General features: G+C 44.7%; 1 protein-coding gene across 2 annotated transcripts; it reads left to right on the top strand.

Annotated features, from left to right (window-relative positions):
* Window positions 1–4,357: 4,357 nt before the first annotated feature.
* On the top strand, window positions 4,358–12,868 carry CTXN3 (cortexin 3). Of its 2 annotated transcripts, none has more exons than XM_045886410.3 (2): window positions 4,358–4,909; window positions 12,524–12,868. In XM_045886410.3, exon 2 carries the CDS (start codon window positions 12,623–12,625, stop codon window positions 12,866–12,868), a length of 246 nt encoding a protein of 81 aa, XP_045742366.1. In that variant the 5' UTR covers window positions 4,358–4,909; window positions 12,524–12,622. The 2 variants fall into 2 exon arrangements, with proteins under 2 accessions (XP_045742366.1, XP_045742374.1); XM_045886418.3 differs by lacking the exon at window positions 4,358–4,909 and adding an exon at window positions 8,181–8,331.
* The last annotated feature ends 495 nt before the right edge of the window (window positions 12,869–13,363 follow it).

Raw genomic sequence — 13,363 nt, forward strand, 5'->3', positions numbered from 1 at the left:
AGAAGTTGAGACTGGCTTTTCATAAATTTTTTTAACCAGCATTTTTTATTTTTATTTTTATTATTATTATTTTTTAAGATTTTATTTATTTATTTTGACAGAGAGAGAGACAGCGAGAGAGAGAGCACAAGCAGGGGGAGTGGGAGAGGGAGAAGCAGGCTTCCCACTGAGCAGACAGCCTGATGCGGGGCTCGATCCCAGGACCCTGGGACCGTGACCTGAGCTGAAGGCAGCCGCTTAATGACTGAGTCCACCCAGGCGCCCCTAACCAGCATTTTTTAAACTGCTTCGTATGATTAGTTTTCTCCTCTGGGTGTTTTCAAATTGATTTTCAGTGGTGAGATTTTTAGTTCCAGAATTTTGTCAGGTATGAAAGTCAGGCTAACAGGTCAGTAATTCTCAGGCTCATTCTATTTCATTTTCTAAATCATCTTAATGTTTTAATCTGCTCAATCCTCAAAGTGTCCACACAGTAGAGGTCCCTTCTAAAGAGCAGCTGTTGAACAGAAAGAAGTGCCAAAATGAGAGCATAAAAATGGAGAGGGATGGTATGTATAAAACTCTAATCGGCACTTTATATGATATTTTAAAGGTATTAAGTATTTCAAAGTCATTAAAAAAATTGTCATTATTGTACAAGGCATATAAAAAGAATAAATTTACCCACCAGGCTGTTAACTCCTCGGTATGAATTTCTTTTGAACAGTGAATAATCCATAGTAACGTTCTAATACTTTCATGCTGTAATTAGAATTAATATCAAAGTTTGCAAATATTGTCTCTAAATAGAACAGGGTTGGACATCAGCTTTTTCATGATGCATTTCCTTCCTTGATGTTTTATTGTTTTGACTTAAAAGGAAAGAAATGAACAAACTTGTTCATTTCACAGGGCAAGCCTTATTACTTGCAAGTATTACATTCTATGGGTGTTTCCTTCCTTCCAAATACATTTCCACTGAGTTGCAGCATTGTTTGTTTCTCGTTTCATTTCGAATACTACTCTGTTCCAGATTCATTCGCTACTAATTGAGCATTCAACATTCTACAGAAGTGATGTGTACAGAAATGCGTTCAAGGAAAAAAAAATCAAACCAGGAGGCTGTTAATTTGCAGTTGGACTTTAACCTGCTTGCTTTTAATAATGCTTGAATATAGATCCTAATTTATGGGCTTGGTGTGAATATTATTAAACCTTCCCTACCGTTCCCTTGTGCTTTGAATGTTCACTGACCTGTGAAGATAGCTGAGTGGATAAATATATGTAGACCTGGCAAAGCAGAAGGATATTAGAACTAGAGCTCATCTTGATTAAAAAAAAACCTTTATATCACATGATATATTTATTTTTTTTTTTAAATGAAGAGGACAGAAACATAGAAATAACACAGAAACTGACTTTCACTGCTTTTTTATGAATTGAAAGTGGGGGACCCATTAATATGTATCCTAGCCTGCCTGTCTTTCCACCCTTAATTTCACAGTTGCTGGTGGTTACATGAGTTAAACTTGGCTTGAGCCTCTAAGGGGCGAATGAGAGACTATGGAGGGAGAGGAGCCAAAGGGACATCAGGGAGAGGGGTAGACCAAGAGAGAAGAGGGCTGAGATATCAGTTCTGCCACTCCACCTTACTCTGTGTGTCTTTTTATCTAGCACTTCCCTAAAGACAGTGGTCAGCTATGTCCCAGTGTTACCACAAAGAGTGAGGAAGATCAATACTGCAAGTTTGTGTTTTTTTGTTTTTTTTGCTTGAGACAATGAGAAGCCACAGATGACCTTGGGAAATCAAGTCCTGTAGAGAAATGAGGACATAATTCAGATGTCTGCTGGCTGAGCAGGGAAGGGGTGGTGAGGGAGTGGAAAACAGTGGAGGTGGGCTTATCTGCCCAGAAGCTTGGCCCCTGCGGCTGGATGTGGAGCCCCTCTGGGTCCTTCCCAGGGAGCTTCCCAGAGTTGTGCAGTGACAACCTGAACAGACAGAGGTAGGCACCGACTTCCCCGTATTTGTCATTCTTCCCCCACCCAACACAGAACATATCTGATGCTGAGTGAATGAACTTATTGAATGTTTCTTGACTACGTGAAAGAAAAATGGACACGAAGGAAGAAACTAGATTTTTACCAAGAACCTAGTGATGAACATGAAAAGAAAATCAGGTTTCTGTTTTGAAGATTCTATAAGAATCAATTTGATTTTGAGGATTCGACAAAGAAATACAATAAAGATAATGCTAATATCAACAGCTTTGTGTTGGCATAAAGCTTGATGGCTCATGAAGCATCTTTTTAAAAAAATATTCATTGTCCATTACTTTATGAAAAAGTGCAGCATGGGACATTGAGGGAAGAACTGTAATCTAGAGAATATTCAAGGGTGAGACTTGAAATTAGAATATAGAGAAAGTTCTTAAAATAGATTTCTAGTAATATTGACTCAGGATGTTGTGTGGCTAAAAAGAAAGACTGAATTAACACCCAGGAGTAACCCTGGGATCAGAATGTGTAAGAGAAGCATAGCGTGAAGTCATCCTATTCACCACAAATCCATGTGAGGGTGAGCTTTGTACAGCCCTGTGTAGCATTCTAGGTTCTCGATTTAAAGCTGGACCGGAAAGCAGAAATTTGGAGAAGAATTCAGAGGAGAGGTAAAGAGAGCATTAAAGACTAAAGAAATAGGACCAACTGTGAGATGTTCAAAGAACTCGACTTTTCATAAATCCTTATTTGCTGTTCCAGAATTCTCGATGAGTCCCATAATGTGGCTGCCTGGGGGGAAGGGCTCACTCCCATCATTTCAATTACAATTATCTTATAAAAGAACTATCCAAACTTGGCTGCAGGATCTTCACCAAATGTCCTTTGGTTTCCCTAGTTCAAGCTTCCTCGGGGGAAGAGCATTCTCACAAAATCGTGTGGTGGTTCATGACTGACTTTTTGCAACCGGGGTAGAATGAAAAGAAATGCACCATCCCATTGAGACTAAGGAAGCCACGGAGAAGTTAGTTTCAACAGAGGTTGTCAGAGTGGGGTATGGAATCTAATTCTCTGGGGAGTTTTAAAAATAGGCCAGTCTCTGTGGGACGGTTTCAGCCTGCAGAGGAGCCTCTCATGTTCCCTTCCACCTCTCCGAGTCTATAGGGTAAACACGATCTGAGGAGGCCTCCCGGGCAGGATGAGCTCGCAGTAACTCCGGCTCATTTCTAACTAGAGTGCCTTCTCGCCCCATGGAATGAGAAGTATATAAGTCCGGGTGGGGTCAGAATGTTCCCTGAGCCACACTCTGTTGGCATTACCGAGACAGGTCTCTCCCTCCACAGTGCCGTCGGCTGAAGAGCACAAAGGATACCAGTTAGTATTGAATGATAGTGCTCTGTCGGATTCCATTTGTCCCATTGTGCGTGCGTGCGTGCGTGTGTGTGTTTGTGTGAAAATATAATCAGAGAAACTCATTGGAAAGGAAATACGGTTAAAAATCTGGAAAACACATGGAGAGAGAACCTTCATATTCGAGTGAGGCTAGCTCCTAATGTCACGCATTTGATTCTGACATTAGATCATAACATTTGGCATTTACGTTTTCTGGGGTCTGAGGTCTATCCAGGATTGTTGTCTGTTGCTGGCAGGTGGAAATTTTCCTCCTAGACAATGAGCTCTCTCCCAGTCTCTTACAGCTACTGGGTAATGGCCGGCTTCTCGCAAGAGGCGAAGAAACAGCAAAGCTGACAGGCACAGTCAGAGTGAGCTTTAAATATCATGCACCCCATCATTTGGTGGGTGGGTGTTGTTGCTAACTGCGCTTCTACTTCAACAAAGAAAGTGGTGAGTTGCCAAAAAACAAGGATGTTCCATCTTAAGGATTGTGCTGAATTCTTTCCAGAGAAGCACTTTTTTTTTTTAAAGATGAATTTTATCCTAAAACATTTTCCAAATTTATTTAGGCATTCCATCCAAGGAAAATAATTTAAGTATTGTGCCATGTAACTAGAATTTGTAGAATTAGAACAACTTTCTCTCTCCAAAGGTCTATCTTTATTCATCAGTGGTCTCTGACGGCCTGCGTGGGTGGGGTACCTGTCAAGGTCACAGTCATACAGGCTGACCAACAGATACACTGGACCTGGCAACCTACAGCCTAGCACATTTACAAACAGGTGGTAAAAATATGATTTTGTGGGGTTTTTTTTTAATTGTTCTTTCCTCTTCGCCTCCCATAATTACTGCTTTCCTGAAAGGTCAATTTTGTTTTCTTTAGGAAAAAGAGCCTTCCCTTTGTTTCCCAAATACTATGTTGATGCCCTTCCTTAGGAGTCTTCCCCTTAATTAAGTTGGCCCGAAGGTCACAATCCATAATCAATATGGAGGCTGGTTGCTGCAAGGTGCTAATTGACATCCCCGAAGAGGAATAGTGTCAGCAATCAGTAGAGAAGAGCAGAACATTGGTAGATTTATGGCTTTGATTTTGAAAAGGTATGGGAATGCCCGGTGATGTTTCTCTGCTCCCCCCCTCCCCCTGCCCCCGCCCCCCGTACTCCTTTTGAATGTTAATGCTTTCTTGAAGATGATTTCCGACTCACTGCTAGGACACTGCCTCTACTCACTGAAGCAGAATCCTCTGAAGAGTTGCGGAGGCAGAACTGAAATCATGGCTTGCCACAAAGCAGCAGCTGCATTGGCCGCTAATGATGCCTCACACAGAAAGACGATGCTCCTTTAACTCGGGGGTTTTAATGGGAAGTTTCTAAGGCTGAAAGGACGGCTTTAGATCTGGGGTGTGCCATCAGCCGCTTGCAGATACCAGTCTCCTGCCTCAACACAGCCTGGTCGGGAAGAATGGAAACTAAAGAGGCTTGTAACTACCTGTAACTGTTCCACCAGGAAATGGATCAAGTGTTTGTTCAGCCAGATGCAGGTACTTGACCAACACTGTGTCTTTGATGGGCTAATTAATGCTTTTTTCTAACTTTACCATGTATGCGTGAGCGATGATGGCAGGGATGCCTTTTGCATCCAAGTTCTGAATTTAGATCTAGATGTCAGATGAAGTCTAATTAAACAATTGCTAGGTGAAGTTAATGCGAGGGGGTGAAACGGAATGATGCCTTTATGTTTAAAGCATGCTTAAGTTTATAGTGCTACCAATACTAGATAAAGGAGGAGTAAAACAGGCTCTGTTCTTTGCTAAGCTGCAGTAAATTGTTCCTGAAAGCTATTTGCCCATTACAGTTATTTCTCCATTCACCTAAAACATCCAGCCTTCCAAAATGTTACGGGGATGTTTTAATTTGTTCACAAAGGATCACAACTCAACAACTCCCAGTGATAACGCCGACTGTCCCTGGTGTCCCTGGGTGGCAAGCACGGTGCAGCCCTATCCTTTTGAGGTATCAGCAAGCACTCTTGTTCGCTAGGAAACACGCAAGGACAGAGAAGGCAAGCCGGGGATAACAGTAAGGTTTATCGTTTGAACAGAAAAGTTCCAGTTTGCTAGTGGTGCCTTTTGGTACCCCCAGTTCCCGATGCGGCACTCACGTGGGATTTTCCTGAGGTTCTCAGCCAGGCTGTAGCCTCGCCCTGCAGTCCCTTTAAAACTCTTCTAGCAGATGTTGGGAGGAAGATGAAGACAGGGAAGAAGTAAAGCTGAGGTTAGGGCTCAGGCTGAAGAGAAAGGTCTCCTGCTGACCCAGAGCTGGCAAGCCAGGACCGAGAGGGGTCCACTCCCCAACCCAAGCAGACATGTGCAGGCTGACTGGGCAGTGACAGCCCGAGGGAACGGACCTCCCTGTGCAGCAGTGGGGGCGGGCGACAGTTCCGAAACTGCCTGTTGACATTTGTAGCTGACCACATTTACTAGTGTGTCAAGCCATTGTTTTGGGGCTTTCTAGTAGCCTGGGTCTATTTGTTGGCTGTATAAAGTTCTATCTCTGTCCTTAGCCATCCTGTGAATTCTGGAGCATCAGGGCTATTGTACTGGATCAAGAGGGCTGTATTCAGAAGAGAAAAATATGGAACTTGCCATGTATTTATGTGAGGGAAAAAAAAGGGAACTATATGTTGGTTAAAATATAGGAAGTACCTAGAAAGAGCCAGGAAATCTTTACCTGAATTTCTGGGCTGGTCACCAAGAGGGCCATGAGTTCTTTGAATTTATAGGAAATATTTTGCCTCCTTGTGTGTATATCCTGGAATGCAAATCACTGTTCCCTGGGCTCATACACAGTAGTTCCACAAGATTCATAGGTAATAACTTTTGTTTATATAGTGATTTGATTCCTTAGATGAGGTAGCTTTTTTGGGGAGGCTCACGGTTAATAGGGGAAGATATGTAATAGGGTCGACTGGGATGTTTACACGTCTGGGGTGGGAGGGCTGGGATGGAGGGTGGAGTATATCTCCAGAGACTCTACTTATGCAAACAGCAATGCAGCTGAGGCTTTGTTTAGCTCAAAAAGCAGAGATGATTCTCTTTAGCCTCACTCTCAGCATATGTATTACGTTAATCATTGAAAGGCATGTTAACATTTCAACAGTCAGTTTCAGAACTGTTGCAGAATAATGCAGCACTCGGAGGAACTTCGACTCTGCTAGTCATTGCAAATTCAGTCTTGCCTACTTAGCCAATTCCCTTCCTGGTACAGTCTGCAGAGTGGTCTCACCAGTCTGCCAGATAAATATAAATAAGATACACGGGATGTCTTTGTAGGACGAAGTGTGTCCTGTCCATCACATGCGAATGTAAACTCTACAAACCTGTGGGTGTTCTTGTTCAACAGACCCACTGTTTTTGCGTCTACTTTTGAAAACACGTCAAGTCACAGAACTAGGTTTCTGGCCTAGAAGTTTTTAAAAAATGAGGTGTGGCATTTAAGTGGTTTAGAGGTACTTAAAATACAGTATTGCTTCACTGCGCCCTGCACACCATTAGCAGCTGGGGGATGGCTGACTTGCTACTCATTCCTACACGCTGGAGAGAAACTTGCGAGTCAGCAGCCTTTGGGGAATGCTTCTCTTCTGGTAACGGATTTTTATGATTTGGGGCAGTTTACTTATAATCTCCATTCCCCAGTGTGCTTGTTTGCGTAATAGAAATGAGAAAGAACCCTCATTTTGCACAGAAATGGTAGAAAGAGGAAACGCTCATTCATCCTCACGGATTTATTGAACGTTCACGATGTGCTAGGCAGGACTTCACATGCACTGCCTCGGTTATAACTATGACCCATAGTTGCAACCCATTGTGGAAGGGCGGGGGGGCGGGGGTCCATGAGCTGATGGCCACGAAAGTGAGAGGGTGGGACCAAATGCCTGTGGGCAGCTCCACAGAGCAAGGTGCCAAAGGCACCAAACTAATTCTGTTGCTGTCACTTTAAAAATAAGAAAAGCAATATATCATTGCTTTAAGGTCTGTTTTCTTCAGATAAGATAATTTCCCTTACGGTTAAGTTGTATAATACGACGCTAACAAAATGAAATGTCCAAAGGATCCAAGCTTGGGAAGGCTACATGTTGACACTTACGGTTTCCAGGTAAGACATCTGGCTTCGGGATATTTTAAACGGCTGTTCTTCCCCAGCAGCAAAGCCAGTTAGCTCCGAAAGGCTTGAGCCCTGAAACAGAAGGGCCACCGTTAATTTTTGTATTTGATGGGACCCGACCCATCAGCCTTGAAGCCAAGGACAATTTAAAAAGGCAAATAACAGCTTTTCAAATCATGAAATCGGAGACTATTAAAGTGTCACTGTGACTCAGACTATCTGTGATTCTTTGAAATAAGATCTACTTCGAACACAATGGTCTGACATCCCAGGCTGGCTGGATGATATGGGCTTTTTTACCCCTTCTTTGTCTCAGCTGGTACCTCAAAGTTTGAATTCAGTTCCTTGGATTGTAAGGGGCCGGAGATTTGATTCAACCTCTATTTTAAAAAAAAGGCAGTGACCCCAGAACAGCCAGCAATTCCTCAAGGAGGTTGCTATTTAGTAAGGGGACCGAGTTGAACACCCTGTGGAGACGGGTCCTGTGAGAGGTGCTGCCACAGAAAGCAGGTGCAGGGCTCCTGGGGGGGCCAGAGCCGGAAGCGCCCCATCCCTCTGGTGCAGGGAGAGACGGAGGCCCCACCGAGGAGGTGGCATTTGGTGCGAACCCTGGGAGGGAGGGAGCGAAACCCACAGGCGGGAATAGAGGGAGGAGGAGGGCTTCAGGCAGAGAGCGTCATGACTAAAAGCTCAGAGGTGGGAAACCTGGCGGGGTTCAAGCAACAGCTCGTGTTAGGTTGAGCTGCAGAGCAGACCAAGTGAGGACGGCCTCCTCAGGTGTCTGCAGACTCCATCCCATGTAAGTCTGTTCTTCTTGGTCCTTGTACTCCAAACCAAATGCGATTTGATCTTTGTTCCTGTTTGAACTTAGGAGAAAAAGAAATTCCTATCTTACAAAAATTCCATCGTCGGAGTATGACCTAATTTATCGTCCAGGCAATAGGACTCTCGGGTCCGGGAGGGACTCAGTGGGCCGTTAGGGTCCTTGGACGTTGGGGCACCAAGGTTTTCTGGAGGGAAGAAGTGGTAAGATCTGAGCTGAGGAGGATGGATCATGGCGCAGTATGTCGGAAGCATGAGGAAAGAAAGAGAGGCCTCTTTGTAAATTATTTTAAGTGGGGCTAGGGGCTGAGAGTGACAGTGGCTAGGGTCGAGCTGAACTGCTCATCAGGGGCTTTGTAGGTGATGCAGAGGGTTTTACACTTTGTGACGATCACAGAGTCCAGGGCGCTTGACTCTGGGGATGTGTTACAGGATTTTTGAGATTGGCTTCTTTTAATTCAGTTTTCCTTGGTCCAGTATTAAAATGAGCCTTTATTGTGTTCTGAGCACACACAGATGGAGGTCCAGGGAAGACATGCATGCGCCGTGTGATGGGGAAGCCAGTTAGGATCGAAATACGGCCGTGAGTAACTGCGGTCCTCTCGTACTTGAAAGAACCGCCTTTGGTTATTATTAACAGGACGGTTATGTCGGAAGTCCTTTGAAATAGTTTACTTGCCCAGATTTCTCTATTCGTCTGAAAGGAAGATTTCATTATTCAGGTAGAAGCCGTCGTGAACATTTTACAAGGATCATTTTTGCCAAAAGGGGACATTTCACTCCAAGGCAGACATTTTAAAAATTTTGCTGTCTTTGAATATTTGGGGACTGTGGTAGCTAAGTGATTACATTTATCTCTTTTTCTGCCTCTTCCTCTATCCATTGCTGCCTTTAACTTAAATGTGCTGTGGAGCTTTCCCAATTTGTAAATTACTGATTAGCGGATCGCGGGTTTAAAATCAAGCAGGCTCTTCGAGGGATTTCAATCAGTCCCAGGCAAAGCTGTGAAAGAGCCGGCTTTTCTTCCTGGGTCTCCGTATCCCCATATCTCTTTCTAACCATCTCCGGATCGTCTCATCTGTACCACCCATCCCCCACCCTCCCCAGGACTTCCCTACTGGGCCATCGGCCTTCAGCGCCCCATGTCTGCTCCCCCAAACCCCAGCGGCCCCTCATTTCCAGCAAGACCCATCAGCCCCCTTACTATCTACCACATTTCCCCTCCTTCAAGTAAGAGCAGTTTTCCCAGACAAATCCTTGCTAAGTTTATCAGGAAGGGGTTGGAGGGTATGTATTTATGTTTTAGCAGGCTTCTCAAAACCTGTGAGGAGGCTGCAGAGAGGGTTAACCATATTCTTGCATCTGTTTTTTAATCAGCATAGGGTGGTATCACTGCAAATTAAAACTGATTTTTATATCATTCTAAGGGTTGGCTTCCCTGGGAAGAAGCCAGGCTCCAGACTCATTTACAGGGAGACGGAAGAGGGAAATGGGGCTGATAACCTGAATCAGGATGACTAGGTTACTTGCTGGGGCTTCTTGGAATGCTCGCCCCTCCCCGCAGACCCCCCATGAATGGTGGACCAGCTCAAAAACATGAGTTAGGAGGAAGCCTAGGCAGTGTGAGATGATGAGCTAGGAGAAAAGGAATTGGCATTTTGCCTTGGACGAACGACAAGGCTGGGGAAGACTGCTCCTGGGCGTCAAGATGGCTCTCATCAAGCGGACACCGGGGGTGAGAAGGGGAGGACTGAATAAGGTATTGCTCTTTTGGCCCCCCAGCTTGTGGCTAGGGAGTCATCACAGGCTCAAATTGTCCTATGTCTAGTTGTTCACTGTTTTCAATGAACTTCACAGATCCAGAAATCTTTATGGTCATATGTTTATACAGTTAATGGGCTTCAGTTTTCCTCTAATTCCTTTCTGGATTACATCATGTTTTCGTACAGAACGTCCTGAAAATGCGTAGCTATCTCGGCCGTGTTAAGAAGAGACAAAGAAAGGGACTCTGGCCTCATTTGGGCTGGAGGGAAAATGGACATAGAGTGGGACTCTAAGTAAGTCCGTGGGGAGGGCAGGCTCAAAGGGGTGGGATGCTCAGTAGGACATGGAAGGACAAACGGGAACATGGCAGGACGGCTTAGGTATTCATTCTTTGAGCAGCACATGACTTTCTTTGCACCCAGCCCGTGGTGAATTTTATACTCAGTGTGAACAAGCCTAGTTTGGATATTTCTTGGGTGTGCAAACGGCCCTTACTGGAAGCACTAGGGGTTCCTGTGTTGGAAGCTCTGGCCACCCTTTCCTGTCCCCTCCCCTCAGCCTCGTTATCTGTCGAGAGTTAACACCCAAGGGCGGGAGGGTGCTTAAAAACAAGCAAACCAAACCCAACCCAATCCATCAGCATCCTCTATATCCCTAAGGAGCTTCTTTTTAAGAAACACCATCAAATTTTATCCCAATCTTGCTTCAAAACAGAAATGAATGATAAGCCAATCTACCGCAACTATTTCAGCCTTAAACAAAATGTAGTCACAGAGCTGCAAGATATTCTTTCCCCCCAAATTGGTAACTCCTTCCTTCCAGACACTGGTTGTAAATCCCTTTATAAACTGTGTCTTAAACTGTGATTTTATAAACTCTGAAGTGTCAACACACACGCAAACTGTTATTATGATCACGAACGCTATACTTCAAGGCAACAATTAGAAGTTAACAGTAGAGGGCACCTGGGTGGCTCAGTTGGTTAAGCGACTGCCTTCGGCTCAGGTCACGATCCTGGAGTCCCGGGATCGAGTCCCGCATCGGGCTCCCTGCTCGGCGAGGAGCCTGCTTCTCCCTCTGCCCCTGCCCCCTCTCATGTGCTCTCTCTCTCTCTCTCTCTCTCAAATAAATAAATAAAATCTTTAAAAAAAAAAAAGAAGTTAACAGTAGAAATATTGTGTTCGAGCTTTGGGTCATAATTTCTATTTTTATTTGGTTGCTTATTTTCATTGAACATCATTTCTTTTGAATCCATGTTAATTCCCATAGCTGACTACTCTCCTACGCAATTTTTCTTATAAACAGACTCATACATAGATTTAGTTCAACATCTGAAGTTTTCATGGCCTTTGTCTATACTACTCCAACTTGCCTTTAAAGACAAACAGTAATATCCATATATCTTCATTTTTCCACCAGTAAAATGGAAATGGTCTTAAGCAGTAGGAAGCTACTGTGAAGCTTTTTTAAAAAATGCAGCCAATCAATTCCTTCTCCCTAGCTCAATTCTCAAGGTGCTTCTCGGGGTCAAGTATTGAACCTGGTCTTTGTTTTCTGAAGAAAAAAGAAAAGCAGCTGGAGCTTGGTGGTCTGGGAGTCTGAGATGCCTCCTTTCTCCCTTGGCCCAGGCAAGAGAAAGCAAAGGAGAAGCATCCTGGCTTCCACGGCCATGTCTGAAGCAAAGCAACTCTTCGTTTTGTTTGTTTTTCTTTTCTGTATACTTTTCAAAGTGTTTTCGCAGACATCCATCCTCATTATGGTACCGTGAATGAGATACACAGACATTTCTGATTCCATTTTTACGGCTTCGTGAGCCCTCCAAAGGCCCATACTCATTGAGCAGTAAAATGGAGGCCAGAGACCAGGGCCCAGAATCCGATACTCCCTGAGGGTTTCTCTGCTAAGCACCATTTCCAGCCTCAGTTTCCTTCCACCGGGGCTATAGAGGTCTCTGCTGTCTCGGAGCTCGTGGTAGAGTGGCTAACCTATGTTGTGTTTAGCTACAGTCTTGGCACATAGCTGAGGTTCCATCAATGGTATCATTATGAGAATGATGTGAAAGTCATATTATTGGAGGGATTCTGGAAGAGACTTGGCAGGGGACACTGGGTTTGGATGTCAAGTTGGCAGCACACCCTGAGGTCAACATTACCTTGCACATTTCTCATCTTCTGTACTCTGTCTTCCCTGCTCAGCCCTCCTGGCCCCAGGTGCCTGCCCTGAGGACAATCTGGTAATTTCATGCAAGAGTAAAATATTCTTTCCCATAATGACACAGAACGTAGCACATCTGGTGAAAAAGTTTAGAGATTCCTCGTTTTCTCTGGCGAACAGGACCTGTGAGCTTAGAAATCCAGTTGCTCTTTGGTAGTTATCCCCTCTCCTTCCCTTTCTTTCTCCTGCAGATAACTCAGCGTCTCCACGGGGCAGCCACCATGATCTCAGCAGACTGATGATGGAAGAGAAGGAAACTGGGCGATCCCGTGCTCCTGCTTCTCTGGACGATGGATGGAGGACAGCCCGTCCCTTCACCCCTAGTGCCCCTTGAGGACGTGTCGGCAGATTCTAGCATGTCTCTAGAGCAGAAAACCACATTTGTGTTTGTGATTTTGTTGTTCATTTTCTTGGGCATCCTCATTGTCAGGTGCTTCCGGATCCTTCTGGACCCGTATCGGAGCATGCCAACCTCAACCTGGGCCGATGGACTTGAAGGGCTGGAGAAGGGGCAGTTTGACCATGCCCTTGCTTAGCAGAGGGGGGCAGGAGCCCCTCCTGAGGAGGTGAAGTGCAGCATGTCTTGGTGAGGAATTCTCTTTAGTCAATGCTCTCAACAAACCAAGTTTTAACAGCACCTGGTCCTAGACTTCCAATCCCTCATTTATTAAACATGCTGTTAGGTTAAAAGCATTTGAAGGATATTGGAGATGAAGGTTTATAACACCCTCCCAAAATAGGAGGGCTTGAATTTCCATGTTTCCTCGGTGAATGAATATTGCTGAACGTGTGCGATGGTGAAAGCAAGAGCATCAGCACTGACACAAACTTTGCCATAAAATGAAGCGCTCTCCCACCCAACCAGAGAATAAAGAATGGAAAGGATCTGAAATGAATCTGGTCACAGCACCATGAAGGGCATTCCTCGTTCTGAGCATGTCTCTCAGTTGGTTTATTTGCACTGGAATCCGGGTCCCGGGCAGAGACTGGGCTGGGTGAACCCGGAGGAGCATTGGGAAGCCAGCGGGTGG

Source organism: Mirounga angustirostris, unplaced genomic scaffold (assembly GCF_029215605.1).
Source record: "Mirounga angustirostris isolate CCGP_5_RB_7025 unplaced genomic scaffold, mMirAng1.0.hap1 SCAF_7, whole genome shotgun sequence".
Classification (NCBI taxonomy): Eukaryota; Metazoa; Chordata; class Mammalia; order Carnivora; family Phocidae; genus Mirounga; species Mirounga angustirostris.